The 14,438-nt window shown below is 36.3% G+C and overlaps 1 protein-coding gene across 1 annotated transcript; it reads left to right on the top strand.

Moving 5' to 3' along the window:
• Window positions 1-3,328: 3,328 nt before the first annotated feature.
• Window positions 3,329-14,133, top strand: LOC104078914 (mitogen-activated protein kinase kinase kinase 7; the record flags this gene model as incomplete). The annotated part of the gene is made up of 7 exons (XM_009580738.1): window positions 3,329-3,439; window positions 5,074-5,139; window positions 6,063-6,108; window positions 6,780-6,918; window positions 8,087-8,211; window positions 11,740-11,868; window positions 13,997-14,133. Coding segments are annotated over 7 exons (753 nt in total), but the record flags the coding sequence as incomplete, so codon positions are not given.
• Window positions 14,134-14,438: the final 305 nt, after the last annotated feature.

Raw genomic sequence — 14,438 nt, 5'->3', positions numbered from 1 at the left:
AAGAGTGTGAGAAAAGGTGCATTTAGAAAAGGAGCCTTCTGAAAGTAGCCTCACTCAGCCTTGTGCCATAAGGCCAATTGTGTCCAGTTAGGAGAAATCATTGTATGCACGCCTCCTTTTCCCTAAGTGGAGGGAAGAGTTCTTCCCAGTTACTTGACCAGTTTGGGTTCCTCTATACCGTAGGGGAGCAGCAGACCTTGAATTGCTGCTGCCAGTGCAGTTCATCCTGCCCGGGTTGCTCTGTGGCATGCTTCTCTCGTTAACTGTCTGTCCTTAGTACTTCTCAGGTGTGAGCAGGCTGCTATCTGAGTTACGTGTGCTTGCACAGTGGATGATTTCCATGTGCTCAGTAAATCAGCACTTCTGTGAAATGCAGACTTAGGGCACACACACAGACTGATGAGATTTTTCTTAAACTGTAGGCCTGGTCATGCACTGTGCGAGGTGGGTAGAGGGGTTGTAATGGACAACTCTCTTGTGCCAGTAGAAGAAGGTGGGGGGCCTGCCAACTCCAAGAAATTGGGCAATTTTACTCAAAACGTGGTCTGAGAGAGAAGAAGAAATACCAAGGGAGACTATTGGGGACTTTTAGGTCTTCTGTTTAGGACTCAGTGTTTCCAATTTGTTTATATGTACTATTTTCGTAGGCTGCTTGACTATCATTCATGTGGGTTGGTGTTTCCAGTCTCAGTTGTGGACTGTAAGAAAATGGTGTGTGTTATATCAAGAGGAAAGTCAAGGCCCTATACTGTAGCTGGGGGAGGAGGTTACAATCAATCCCTTTTTACATGGGGCAGAATGGGGCACGTTCTGTGGATCTGCTGTGGATATCTTGTGGTAGACTCAGTCTGTGAACCACTGTTGTGGACGGTGAGAAGCCAGGAGGTCCTAGAAGGCTAAGTGTGTGCTGTAATGTAAAAGAGAAAAATACTTCTTTGTGTGTACTAAGGAAACCAGAGGAGGAAAATGCCATTGATCACCATTCCTGGGCAGCCGTGTCTCATATCCGTATGTAACCTTACAAATATATTGAGCATACTTCCCTTTTTCTCATCTGTCTTAACGCAAAATCTTGATTTTTTTTTTTTTGTTTTTTTTTTTTAATTTATATTTTTCCCCTCTTCAAATTGGGCCCTTGTTTGCAGACTTTCTCATACTCAGCGTGAAAATTTAGCAGGTCTTGAGCTATGCACCTGCAGCCTTATCTCAGGGGAAATCAGCTTCGCTATTTATTTATTTATTAGGAAAGCATGTAGCGAGAACCTAACTCAAGCATGGTTTACATACATGATAGTCAGTTTGCTTTGACGTGGAGCCTTGACAAGTACAGTCTGGTGCTTGTACATTCCTGGCTACCAAGTTGCCTTCTCTGGGTCAGCCCAGATTTAATTTACCTTCCCGATTGTTACTGTATTGGGGGGCATCTCAAAAAAAGAGGTAAAATTATTAAATATTATTTCCTCAAAGGATGAGCATTCAGGCAACAGGCAGTTTGCATTGTTTCAGCATTGGGAATGTGTGGTTATTCACTGATCTCCTGCAAATCACACTTTTCTTTTAAGACACCATCCTGTTAAGGAATGAATTCACTAGCGAACTCATAAGAATCGGTGTACTGATTATAATATGGATGCAATATTATGTTTGAACATTTTGTGGGTCCTTTAATCATCTTGCATCTCTATATTTTAATTTTGAATATTCCTACACACACACACACCCTGAATCTTTCCCCTTTTTTTATTGGATAAAGTCATAAATAACTACGACTTTCTAGTGAAGAGCTTTGTAATTTTGGGAAGTGTGTTTTTCCATCCAAAATAATATTCATGTGTGTGCATTACCCATTTAAGGAAGACAGTAAAATTAAATTTTGCCATAATAAACTGCTATGGTAATCACGTTTGTAAATGCTTCCACTCCACCCTCTCCCTACTCCCCTTCCTTTCCCTTCTTTTCGTGTTCACCTGCCGAAAAAGTGTTTATTTCATTAGAAGTGTCTGCTTTGTTCCTCAGGATACATACAATATTACTTGAAATCAAGGACTAGGAACACGAGCACAGAATGCTGTTAAAACCAATGGTGAAAAAAGGCTGCTAGGGCCAGATACAGTATCCGAGACCAGCCCACCTAGCCCCTTGTCCATTTCTTCCCCCCCCATCCTTCTCATCTGCCCTGCCTTGCATTTTTTGGAGTTGGAGGAGCTCTTATCCCTGAGCTGCTTCTGTGCCTTTGTGTGCCTTCCATTTCTTCCTCCTCTTCTCTCCATCTTGCTTTTGGGCATATGTGTAACAACTTGCTTGTCTGTGCTTTCCTGTAGCAGCTAGAGTCACTGTTTTGGTGACACTCTAGTTTCAACTTTACATTGCATATTTATTTTTATTGTTATTTCTGTGTGTTGCCATTTTTCCCCTGAAGAACACAATTAAAAGAAGCGAAATTTCAATTTACGGCAGTTTATAATTCACCAGTAACTGAAAGTGACCTCAGAGAAAAAAGACACTTCTCTCTGTCCTGCTTTCATTTTTGTGCTTGGTTTCAAAGAACTACGCCAGATAGTGGGGGTGTTAGAGCTTCTTCACAGCAAACGTTAAAGGATTCTTGAATAATATAGTATGCAGAAGCTGCTAGTACTGTTTCTGTGAAGTTACAGTGAAGAGTTAGGACTCTTGTCTGGTTTTGTATATTTTTAGGCAATGTTAATTCCAAATAAACTAGAAAGCAGACATCAACAAAAATAGAGAAAGCATAGTTTATACAGACACCGTGCTTATTTGGAGGACTCTCAGGAGAATTTACTGTTCTTACACTGTTGAGGCATCTATGAGAAAATAGAAGGATAATTTTGAGCACATTGAACACCTCATCCAGACTTCAGCATAGTCCTGTGCAATTGTTTGCATAAGCATTTAAATTTCAGAATTTTGAATTCCTATTACTAGCAAGCATAAATGAATACAGCAGATAAATATAATTTCACTGGTCAAATCTATAAAAATAATTTGCCATCATTCCCCTAATTTTCTTCGAACAGATCTTGTTCGAAATAAGTAAGATCATGTTTTTTCTGAAATACTGTTTCTGCATGTTAATAAAAAAATGTTTTGTGTGTGTGTTTTCCTATTTCTTCTGTAAATGATCTCTGAAGGAAGCTTAGCTAAGCTCCAGTTATGCTATAACAGCATAATATTAAATTGCTGCTGTAAAACACGCTTCTGTGTGTCTTCAGTTTTCTAAGGTAGATTTCTTTTCTGTTTGTGAAGTCCTGCATAGCAAATTAAACCATTTCAAGTTTTAACTCAAGTGTTTCGTATTATCTTGTTCTAGGTTGTTGGAAGAGGAGCCTTTGGTGTGGTCTGCAAGGCAAAATGGCGAGCTAAAGATGTAGCCATTAAACAAATAGAAAGTGAATCTGAAAGAAAAGCCTTCATTGTAGAGGTACAGTAAGTTTGCTGGAAAAAGTGGGGTTTGGTAGAGCTTGTTTTCTTGAATTCATGGCTGTAATTAGTTTACTAAAAGCTATGTCTGTATTACAAGGTAAATGCAGCCTGTGGTACCGAGTACAGGCCTGAACCCTTTGTCATGCAGAACAGGACACCTGTCAGAGCACGTTGCAGCTCCTTTAGTTCGCTTCACAGGAAAACTGGAAGGCAAGGGGAGAGACAGGAGGGCACACAGGTCGGGGAAACACCAGTTCCTGGATTGTGTCCCAGTGTGGAGTCAGGGTGCAGCTGAAATACCTACCAAAATCCTGGAGCTGATGAACACTTCCAGGGGCTACAGCGTAGGTTCTTCATACAATCAGGCCCATACTTGAAACTGTTTCTTAGTTTTTTCAGCAGTTCTAATAATTTTGTTTTTTTTTTTCTTACATATAAATTTATTAATACGTGTAACTCATTTATTTTTTTTCTTTCCGTAGAGTGTGCACCTCTTCAGAAAGATCTTGAGTAGCTCAGATATACCAATAAACTTCCCAAGATACATAATATTTTCTAGAATCCAAAGTTAGCCATGTAATTTAAATGTATTGTGACATGCCACTTAGTATTTAGTCAATAAGAATCTAGGATGTTCAAGATATACAAAATATGTTAAAAACAAATCTCTTAATTTTGGAACTAAAAATGTAACACACTGAAGGCTTAAAGGAAGCATATTTGTAGTAGGCCTCTCTGTGTAAATATTTATATGGCATTCATTACCATGGGAAGTTAATCTGAGTCTAATTTAATAGTGAGTAGATCTGATCAGTCTCTTAGCATTTTTGTGTTCGAAAGAGATCTGAGAAGATAAAACCAGAAATACTTTCGTAATTACTGGGATTCAGGAAACCCTACAAAGTGCAAGCATCAGTTGTGATACTCCATTCTGGTTTTTTAGAAATTCTGAAGTGTACAGAAAAAATAATATTAGCTTCCTAAACAATGAACAGCATAAGCTGATCTAGAAGTCTGTGTAAAGGGAAAAAAATTCCTTTTTCCTTCTTTTCTACTACCTACTGGTAAAGAAAAATTCAGTGCAAAATAGTCTGATCGTCAATTAGTACAAGCAGCAGTAGGTTCTTGGAACTATGTCACTTTAATATTAAACTGGCTGGCTCATTTTACAGGGTTGTGGGTTTTGTTTTCTGGTTTTGGTGTTTGTGGTTTTTTTAAGAACAGTAATTTTCTATATTGTGAATAAAGCCAATATGATTCAGATTGTTTATGAAGTCAGACAATTGGAATTCCAAAATTGGAGGCTCCAGGAAGAGCACCGAACCTATAGAGGTCATAGTTGCCCAGTGTCTATGACTGGAGTGATTTTACTACACCATGAAAAAAATACTTTCTTTAAATTTAGTTTCTTTAAAATTTCTTTTAAATGCAGTTCTAGTTAAACACAAACCTAATTACATAAATTAAAATGCAAACAGGTATATCAGTCTTGTAATTCCTAAAATCACCATCTAGGGTTATGCAGATATATAAAACTGTATTTGCTGTTCTGGTGTGTGAATTATAGATGTGAAAATAAAACATTAGCCTTTTTTTCCTATGGTTTGAAATGAAGTGTGATTTATATTGCAGCTTCGACAACTGTCACGAGTAAACCATCCAAATATTGTCAAGTTATATGGAGCCTGTCTAAACCCAGTAAGTTATAGCTCTGTCAGTATGACAACAGGTGACTAGCTTAACGTATGCAAGCATCAATGCACAAAATGTGTATTTTATATACAAAAATGTATATTTTATATTTTGTATGTTTTAGCCATAATAAGGAAATACACAGATATGTAGGTTCGTTGATATTTTCACGTTTTTGTTTTTTCTTTCCCCTGCTATGAGAAATAAATTCTTTAAAGAAAACTCCAAATGCTGTTTCTAAACACCGATTATACTTCAGTTAGTGAGAACGGCATCTGGTGTATTACATACGTAGTGTCATTCATTTCTACAGTCCTGTTAATTGCAAATCAGCAATAGGAAAAAGAAAATATATTAGCAACACATGATTCATAGCATGTCAATCAGTTCCTATTCTCGTATATGCAGTTTTCAGGATTTGCTTTCTTTCTGCCACAGCTGCAAACAGTCCCACAAACTCTTAAAGCCAAAAAGCAAGTACTGTGACAGACAGATATATCCTTAGCTAATTCTAGTATGGGCTATTTAATTGGTTAAAATAATGCTGCATCCCTTTTTCCTTAGTACTAGTGAAATTATTCTGACATGATGTTTAAATTTTTTTGTAAGCTACTAAAAAAAAAATTAAGGCAAACGACTTGCAGTTTGAAGACAGCATTTGCTTTTCAAGATTTTGGGGGGGGGGAGGGGGTGTCATTCTCTTCTTTCCTAACTTACAGTGGGAACTTAAGTATAAAACTGATTTCTGTTTCTTATATGTAAATATGTACCATTCAAACGGACTCTTTACCTCGTACATAAATTTTCCATTAGCTTAGGTATGGAGACCTTGCAGTTCCATTCAAAGAACTTTCCTTTCAGTTTACAAAAGCTGTTTTCCGCCCGTACATTTAAAACATCCCTATTTTTTGTCCCCTCCCCTCCCAAAGGTGTGTCTTGTTATGGAGTATGCTGAAGGAGGTTCTCTGTACAATGGTGAGTATCATTTCAACATAGTGTCTTCCTGGAGCTGAAGTGCTAGTGTTAGGGCAAACGTGAACTAAAATATAAAGTTGTTTCATACATATGTTTCTATCCTTGGAGATACTCAGAAGCCACCTGGACACAGTCCTGGGCAACTGGCTCTAGGTGGCCTGCTTGACGCTGCTTGGTGGACTTCCAGAGTTCCCTTCCAACCCCAATCATTTTGTGGTTTTTTGAAATTCTTAAAATAATTTTAAGGAGAAATGAGTGTGCTTTTAAAAACCACTTTTCAGTCCACTGGTTTGTTTCTTGATACCAGTTTGTTATATTTTATACAAATCATTTAAGGTTTTCCAGTGGAACATCTGAAAAGGTTCTTCCTTAACTTGTAAATTCCCTGAGCATTTGTTTAACATAGACTTTACCAGGGATGGCTGAGAACAAGCAACACCTTTCATATTGAATTTTAACATCAAAAATTATGAAAAACATACTAAAAATGGAAAATATTTTGACATTTCCATTATTTTAACAGTCTGCAGAATGATATTTTCAGTTGCAGTGATGAGGCATTGATAATTACTTAGATTCCATAGAGCTTTCTGACTGGTATGTTGTTAACTCCGTTGTATCTGTTGTAATATGCAATAAAGTTCTTTTTAGTTTGTGCCTTTGTTTTGCAGTGCTGCATGGTGCTGAACCTCTGCCTCATTATACTGCTGCACATGCCATGAGTTGGTGTTTACAGTGTTCCCAAGGAGTGGCGTATCTCCACAGTATGAAACCAAAGGCTCTAATCCACAGAGACCTGAAACCACCAAAGTAGGTTTATGGCTCATATTTCGTATTTTCTTACAATTGGAATTCAAGATAATTTATAATAATTTCATTGCATTTGAAAGAAATACCTTTAATTGATACTAACTTTATTGGATATACTATATTCTAAATGAAAGCTGTGCATTTGAAACTTCAGTTACAGAATGATGGTGCATGGTACAGGACATGTACTGTACTCAGTTACTTTCTGTTAAACTAGAAAAACATCCTGCTCCTGCCCTGCATCATGGAAGAGGATTTTGATAGGGATAGGGCTTCTAATCAGAGGCATTTAAAATGGCCTAGTTTTACAAAGGGTTGTGGTGTTCAGTAAGAGAACGTTGGTGGGGCGGGGTTGGTTGTTTGCTTGGTTTTAATATCATATTTAATCTGATATATTAGAGCTCTTTCCCCACGTGGCCATCCTCCTTTATCCTCTCGTTCTGCCTGTTTGACTACCCCTGCCAGAATCCCCCATCACTTTCCTGAAACAAAAATGAATGGTTTTCTGCCCAGTCAGTTTGTTGACCTGACTTATTTTACAGCTTCAGATCTGTCTCAACAGATTAGGTGGAAACAGAGATTTGGGGATCAGCAGGATACCCCTTTTTGGTGGTAGCCTGCAGTTATTACCAGATAAAATTATAACGTGAAGCCCCACTTTAAATCTTTAATTCTTTCTTGTACCTCCAGTTTTGATTTAGAGAGCTGTTAACATGTAATTTCGAGTGCTTTCATTTAAATAAATAGCTACGTTGACTGACATTAATGGGAGTCTTGTTCGTTCTTTTGGTAAAATTGTTACAGCACTTGTTTTTCAGCCTCTGGCATCTGAAAGACTAATTTTGTTAATATATGCTTAGTGGTTTACTATGGCTAAAGATATTTAAAATCTAGCATGTAGAAATATTAATAAATTACAATATATATTTGATTATTTTAAAATATTTCATATGTTCAGATTAGGCACAAGTGACCTTAATTATTTCTCAAATTATAAAACTAAAGCACTGAGAAGCAAAGCCTTAGATATTCCACTCTATTAGAATGATAGTTGTTGGGATAAAAAAATCAGTGATTTATTACCAGAATATTTCATCCTACAATTTTAATTTTCTTTTTTTTTTTTTTTTTTTTTTTTTTTTTTTTTTTTTTTTTTGTTCTTTGACAGTTTGCTCTTGGTAGCTGGGGGGACAGTTCTAAAAATCTGTGATTTTGGTACAGCCTGTGATATTCAAACACACATGACCAACAATAAGGGAAGTGCTGCTTGGATGGCACCTGAAGTTTTTGAAGGTAACAGTAATTTACAGTGTCAATATTATGTGTTCTTTCTAGGGATGCAACTGTGACTGAATTTGGTATAGGAAAAAGAGCATCATGTAATCTTACTTTATTTCAATCAGTGTACTAAAGTTTGAGGTAACAGCTGAAAGAGTCTTGGCAGAAGTCTAACATTTATTTAAAAATCTGTATGATTGTATATTGCCAAATAATTATGCAGAGTTTCGAAGAGCAGCACTGAATTGACTGTATCATGTTAGTATTCGTTAATTACATGAAGATGTGGAACCCTTATTTGTGTCATTGCTTAGATTTACATAAGAAGTACCTTTAGACAGCTGCTGTTTCTTATTTTATAAGCAAGTAGAACACAGTCAGAGGGCTATTTCCCCAGGATTGTGCTGTTTTCAAGATTCTTAAGTAATTTCAAACTCTTCTGACATTTAAATACACTGTCATTACTTTCACTGCCTATTCTGATCAGCTTTTATCTTTAGAATTTCCCTGTTAGTGTCTCTAAATTGAACATAATTGCCTCCATTTTCATTCCCCCACTTTCTTGTAACTCCATCTTTGTCTGCTTTTTATGTAATCTAGAGATTTGATGTACTTCCTCTTTCCTGCATACTGAGGAACTTGTTATTAACAGTTAATTTAGTTAAGTAGGAAAACAAGCTATTTCTTGGAGTATAGCTGGGGAAGACTGATGACACTTGATAATTAGATAGGTATAATTGCTGCATGATTATCAGAGAAATAATCCAGTCAATATTAGATTGCAAATTAAACACCTTTTAGCCAATCAGTACCTTAAATTATCACTGCAATTAGCAGAGTGGTCTGGAGAAGTCGTCTTCCTGCTTTAGGAGGCAAGTGTCCTGGTTTTGATATATTTGGCAAGTGCCTATGTGCAGCAGTGGTTTCCCGGATTCTGGATCCAATCCAGATCCAAAAGAATCCCGGATTCTTTTCTTTTGCTGTCCTTATCCCAAAGAGAAGCAGCAAATTATATATGTCCATATACGTTTTTAGGAGGTGTTTCCTCCTGAACACCACCTTTGGAGCTTTTGTTTGGAAGGTACCTTTTTCTCCCGCTTATTGCTTAAAGGACCCACCCACGGATGATCTGTTTCATTCTGGTGCCTAAAAATTTTCCATTATGTCACTTTATATTGAGGCACCTACTCTATTTCTTTAACTCTAGCTAGGAATGCTTCTTTTCTTAACATCTGTTTACTATTAAATGAAATTGTATAAATAAGAGATAATTTTTTCTCTTAGAAATAATCAATTGGACAATCCGTGCTAAAACTAGAGTTTTTTGAGTCAAAAATCTTGATCTAAATCAGATTTTGAAATAAGTATATTGTAGTAGGGATTTACAGTGCATAGCCTAATTCCTCTGGTGTATGAAATCAGCAAGGCAGAACAAAGAAATCTTGTATTGCAAATTTATTGTTGGACAGCAGCAAAAGCCTTCAGTTTACAGTTGGTTTTATGTACTTTTATCTGAAAGCATTTACTGATAATGACACAAACCTTTATACAAGTGTCAAGGAGAGAAAGGAATCTAGTAGCTTCTATGATGCAGCATATCAAGTTACTCTTAAAACAGTCATTAAGCTACCAAAATTATCATGTCAAATGTCAAAATTGTTAAAAATTTGTTTGCTTATGCTACTGCATCAGAATTCAACAATGGAATAAATGCTAATATTATTTTAGTACTGTTCTAGTACTAATGTTTTTAGATGAGGACCACAAAGGCACAAGAAGTATCTGTTGTAGATGGCAGAGTGCTCATTGAAGTGATTGCCCTAATATTAAGACTTTTCCCCACATTTTAAATATTAGGGCACCTAAAGCCTTGTACAGATCAAATAGTCTAGATTAAAGCAATATCATTTAGATGAGGATAAAGTGAAAGAGAGCAAGTGCTCTAATCTCAGAACTCCCTTTAGAAGAAATTTTAAAACTGCTTTGGGATAATCGGATAAATTGAGGAATGATTGTGTCTATCTGTTATCCTACCTAGGTCTGTTACATAATGAAACAATACAGAATACTCTCTCACTTCTTTTGGACTCTCAGTTTTCAGAATTAGTCCAAGACTTCTCAGCCACAAAATAGAATTTCCTTGCTCAAGAGGAGAATAACACTACTTCCCCGTCAAGGCTGTGTTCCACGAAGTGCTGTGGCTGCATAGGGAAGAGGGACTGTTTTGCTTCCCTTAGCAATCTGCCATTGTTAACAGATATGTTTTTTTCCAGCAGCTTTGAAAACAGGCTGACTGTTAAAGCTGACTTTGCTATTTCCCTTCAGTAACTTTTGAACTTGTTAGCCATATTCAGCTACTTTGATACAGGTGTAAAGAGTTTTGGAGATGCCAAGTTCTTAAAGAGTTTTATAAAATCAGTAGCTGGGAGAAGTCCAAATTAGTGCCATCACTTTAGAGAGAGGACTTGTGGTTCATGCTGCAGCCTGTCTCTCCTGTATACCTTGCAAAACGGCTGGTCTGGAGGAACTGGCATGAGAACATGCTGCTTTCCTTGCACAGTTTGTCAGAGGTATGGGGGCAGAGAAAGATGGCTCATAGGTAGAGTGGAGCCTGTTCCAACTGGATGCTGTATGAGGGTATCCACACGAAACTAGGCTTCTTTAATTCCACTGTTTATGAAATGATTTGTCTCAATGATGCTGTCTTATTAGGTATTAACAAAAAAATCTCTTGGCCACTCTATGCCAATTTTGATCCTTGTTTGAAGACAGATGAGCAAATCTCTATCATTTAAATTCATGCATTTATTATCATGTCATTAGCCATTCACATTTCTTTTTAGTATTTGCAAGACTTACGGTTTCAGAGCACACATTCTTCCTTTGCGGTCTCTGAACATTCTTATTCATTATTCTGTATCACAGACATGTCTTCTGCACCTTTAACAGGAGTCTAAGAAATATTGAACTTACGGTCAAAGAACTTTAATTAAGTAATGACATGACAAAAAGAGTAAGAATAATAAACAGAGTGGAAATAATATGGTGAGGAATTGAGGAATCTGCTGACTTGTTCATATGGTAACTTACTAGTTCTGCTAAAGACCTGTAATTAATAAAGAGCAACGGATATGACAGAGATGTTATTGGCTGGCATATTGTGACTAACATGGAAGAAGTGAGTTGAAGAAGAATATTCAGAGGAAGCAAGCATAGTCAGTTAAATCCTGAATGCAAGAGATCTTTGAAACTTAATAAATTGTGTTTTATATTATATAAGAAAACTGACGCATTCTATCATTTCAGGATGACTCCAAGTGAAAAGGATTGATTTCCAGAGAGAGGCATTCTTAATGATCTTACTGTCAAATGATTTCAGACTTAAGTTAGCGTGAATCAGCCAGCTTTAGAAAATTGTTTTTGCTCAGAAAAACAAATGTGAAGTGAAAGGAAGCATATAGAGCTATTTATCAGCTCAAACTGTACTTCTTTTTAATGTGTTATATAGAAAAGAAACAAATTATATTGATGGCTTTCTTCCAGGTAGCAATTACAGTGAAAAATGTGACGTTTTCAGTTGGGGTATTATTCTCTGGGAGGTAATCACCCGTAGGAAACCTTTTGATGAGATTGGTGGTCCAGCTTTCCGCATAATGTGGGCAGTTCACAACGGTGAGTTGAAAATACTTTATTGCATTTGAAGTTGTGTATTTGACCTATAAATTTGCTAAACACTCTTAACTGTACAGTTTTAAATGACTAGTTTTTCTGTTTTATACTTCATTAAATATGCATTTTTGTCATAAAGACTTAATAGTTAGAGACTGCCACTTTTGTGTCAGTGTGGGTTTTGTGTTATTTGGCTGCTACAGTGCTTGCATTTCCTGCTACATGTAAGTAGTGTATGAACAAACAAGGGAAAAGAGCCATGTTCATTTTGTTATGACACTCTCTTTTAAAAGTGATCTGAATCATGTGCTACAAAAAACCCCACAACCCCTCTGTCTGGACGAATGACGATTTTATTAGCCAAGTTGTTTTGTTTTGTTTTGTTTTTTAATTGGGCATCTACAGTAAATGTGTAAGTAACTTCACCTGTCTTCAGAAATGCTAGAAACTGTCAAACTCCTGCAGGACCATTAGGCATTAAAAATGTTACTTTGTTTTTCATCTGTTGGGGTTTTTTGTGTTGTTCGTTTTTTTTTTTTCTTTTTGTTCTGCTGTTTGAATTGTTTTACCTTAATATCTAGGTACCTGCAGTCATGGAGCAGGACTCTACTCTGCTAGGTACTATACAGAACAGATTCTCAGGAGCTTAGAATATAAACAGGAGACAATGGTTGGATTCAAATGGACAAAAGAAAGCAGTGGTACAACATTGGTCAGAATAATAGACTGTAGTATCTTCATGCTAGTGGTGTAACTTTTTTAACAGTGTGTTTTTAGGTACCATGGCAAAGCAGAGTTTTAAGAAGAATAAAGTAATGATAGTGAAGTAGTTCTGTGAATGTCTGCAAAGAGTTTCTGCCATTTGTGAAAGACAACATCAAAGAAAGCACGAACTTGTTTGGAAGATGTAATTAACGAACAAGCAATGAAGGCCGGTACTCTGCCTGAGTGTCATTGCTTCAGTACTAAATGATAGAAGCTTAAGGTGAGCACAGGGATCCTAGTCGATGAAGAAGAGAAAGGGGCAGACAGTGTTAGGATGGATGAGCATTATAGTCATAATAATGCACAAAGATAGATGTTTGTAAATGGCATTTTTGGATGAAGAAAGAGATTCTCCATTTCAGTTTTTCAAGGGCACAAGTCATTGAGATTAGGAGTGATGAGTGCCTTGCATAAAAGCATTAACTGTAAAAGTAAACATAAATGTAATAGTCAAAAATCAGAAAGCCTTGGTAAGGTGCAGGAGTATCCTTTAGGGGAAGATAAATTCCCTATCTGTCCCTACATTTGCTTTAAAAACTTCTCTGTCTTTTTTTCTTTTTCTTTCCCCCTGCCCTCTCCCCCCCTTCTTTTCCTTCTGAGGAAGGAAGTGTTAGTGTGCTTCATCTCATTGTGGCACTCTTACTTCATGTCAATACATTTTTAAATACTTGCTGCTTTCTATGCAAAATATCACTACATCTCATGTATTAAACACAACTGGATGCCATTAATTGTACTCATTGTTGAAATAGTAAAAAGAGTAGAAACTTGAACCAAGAAAGAGCTGAATAGTTATACAACAGTTGAAGTAAAATACGTAATTGAAAATATATATAGGCCGTGAAAAAGTCACCCAAAATTGGTACTTCCAGTGCTTAATAATTTTTTGTGAAGTTAAGAGCAAAATCAGCCCTCAAAAATACTTTTTTCCTTTTTTTTTTTTGTTTGTTTGTTTTGTTTGTTTCTTGTGAGTACAGCATTAGGAACCAAAGACTGATGCTACTTGCTTCCTAGTTTGGTCTAGAGCTTTATTCTTCAGAAAGTGGTAACATATTCATTAGCCATTGTATTATGTTGTATTTGGTCAGTCAGTGAATTTATTCAAACCACTACTGAAGGAAAATTTTAGTTTTCTTTCTACTTGTTTGTATGTAATTGTAACTTGTATGTAGTGCAAAGGAACTTCTTTTTTGTCAGTTTTTTGTTTGTAAGAGAGAAAATTAAGTATAGACCAGTTCTTTCAGACTGCAATTAACTATATGTTTTCCTGTATTTATTTAGCACAATACCGGAGAGAGATCAATCACTGTCAATTGTCTTATAGTCTGTTTAACAAATTAAGGGTTTTTTCTAATTTCAATTATAGGTACTCGGCCACCACTGATCAAAAACTTACCAAAGCCAATTGAGAGTTTAATGACCCGTTGTTGGTCCAAGGATCCCTCACAACGACCATCCATGGAGGAAATTGTTAAAATAATGACACATTTGATGCGGGTATAAAAATTTATTTTAATATCTTAATCATACCTTAACCTTTTAAGTTGGGAAATTGAATTATAAAAGGTATGCCTTTTATCACACTCTAAAGGCGGGCTTGCATGTTTTCTCCCTCCTTCTCTCTCTTTTTGATAAAAATTATCAAATTATTACAGTAGAGAAAGGAATTCATTCCTCTCCTTGTGGGAGAGATATATTAACTCATAACAGATTTGGGGAAATTGATAAAAAGTCATAGATGTATTTTAATGTATTACTAAAAAGAACTGCATTTATTTATCTTCTAAATAAATTATTATAAACATAAT

The sequence above is a fragment of the Fulmarus glacialis genome, unplaced genomic scaffold, assembly GCF_000690835.1.
Source record: "Fulmarus glacialis isolate BGI_N327 unplaced genomic scaffold, ASM69083v1 scaffold24306, whole genome shotgun sequence".
Taxonomy (NCBI): Eukaryota; Metazoa; Chordata; class Aves; order Procellariiformes; family Procellariidae; genus Fulmarus; species Fulmarus glacialis.
The sequence above is the reverse complement of the archived record's forward strand: the minus strand, read 5'-3'. Positions and strand labels throughout refer to the sequence as shown.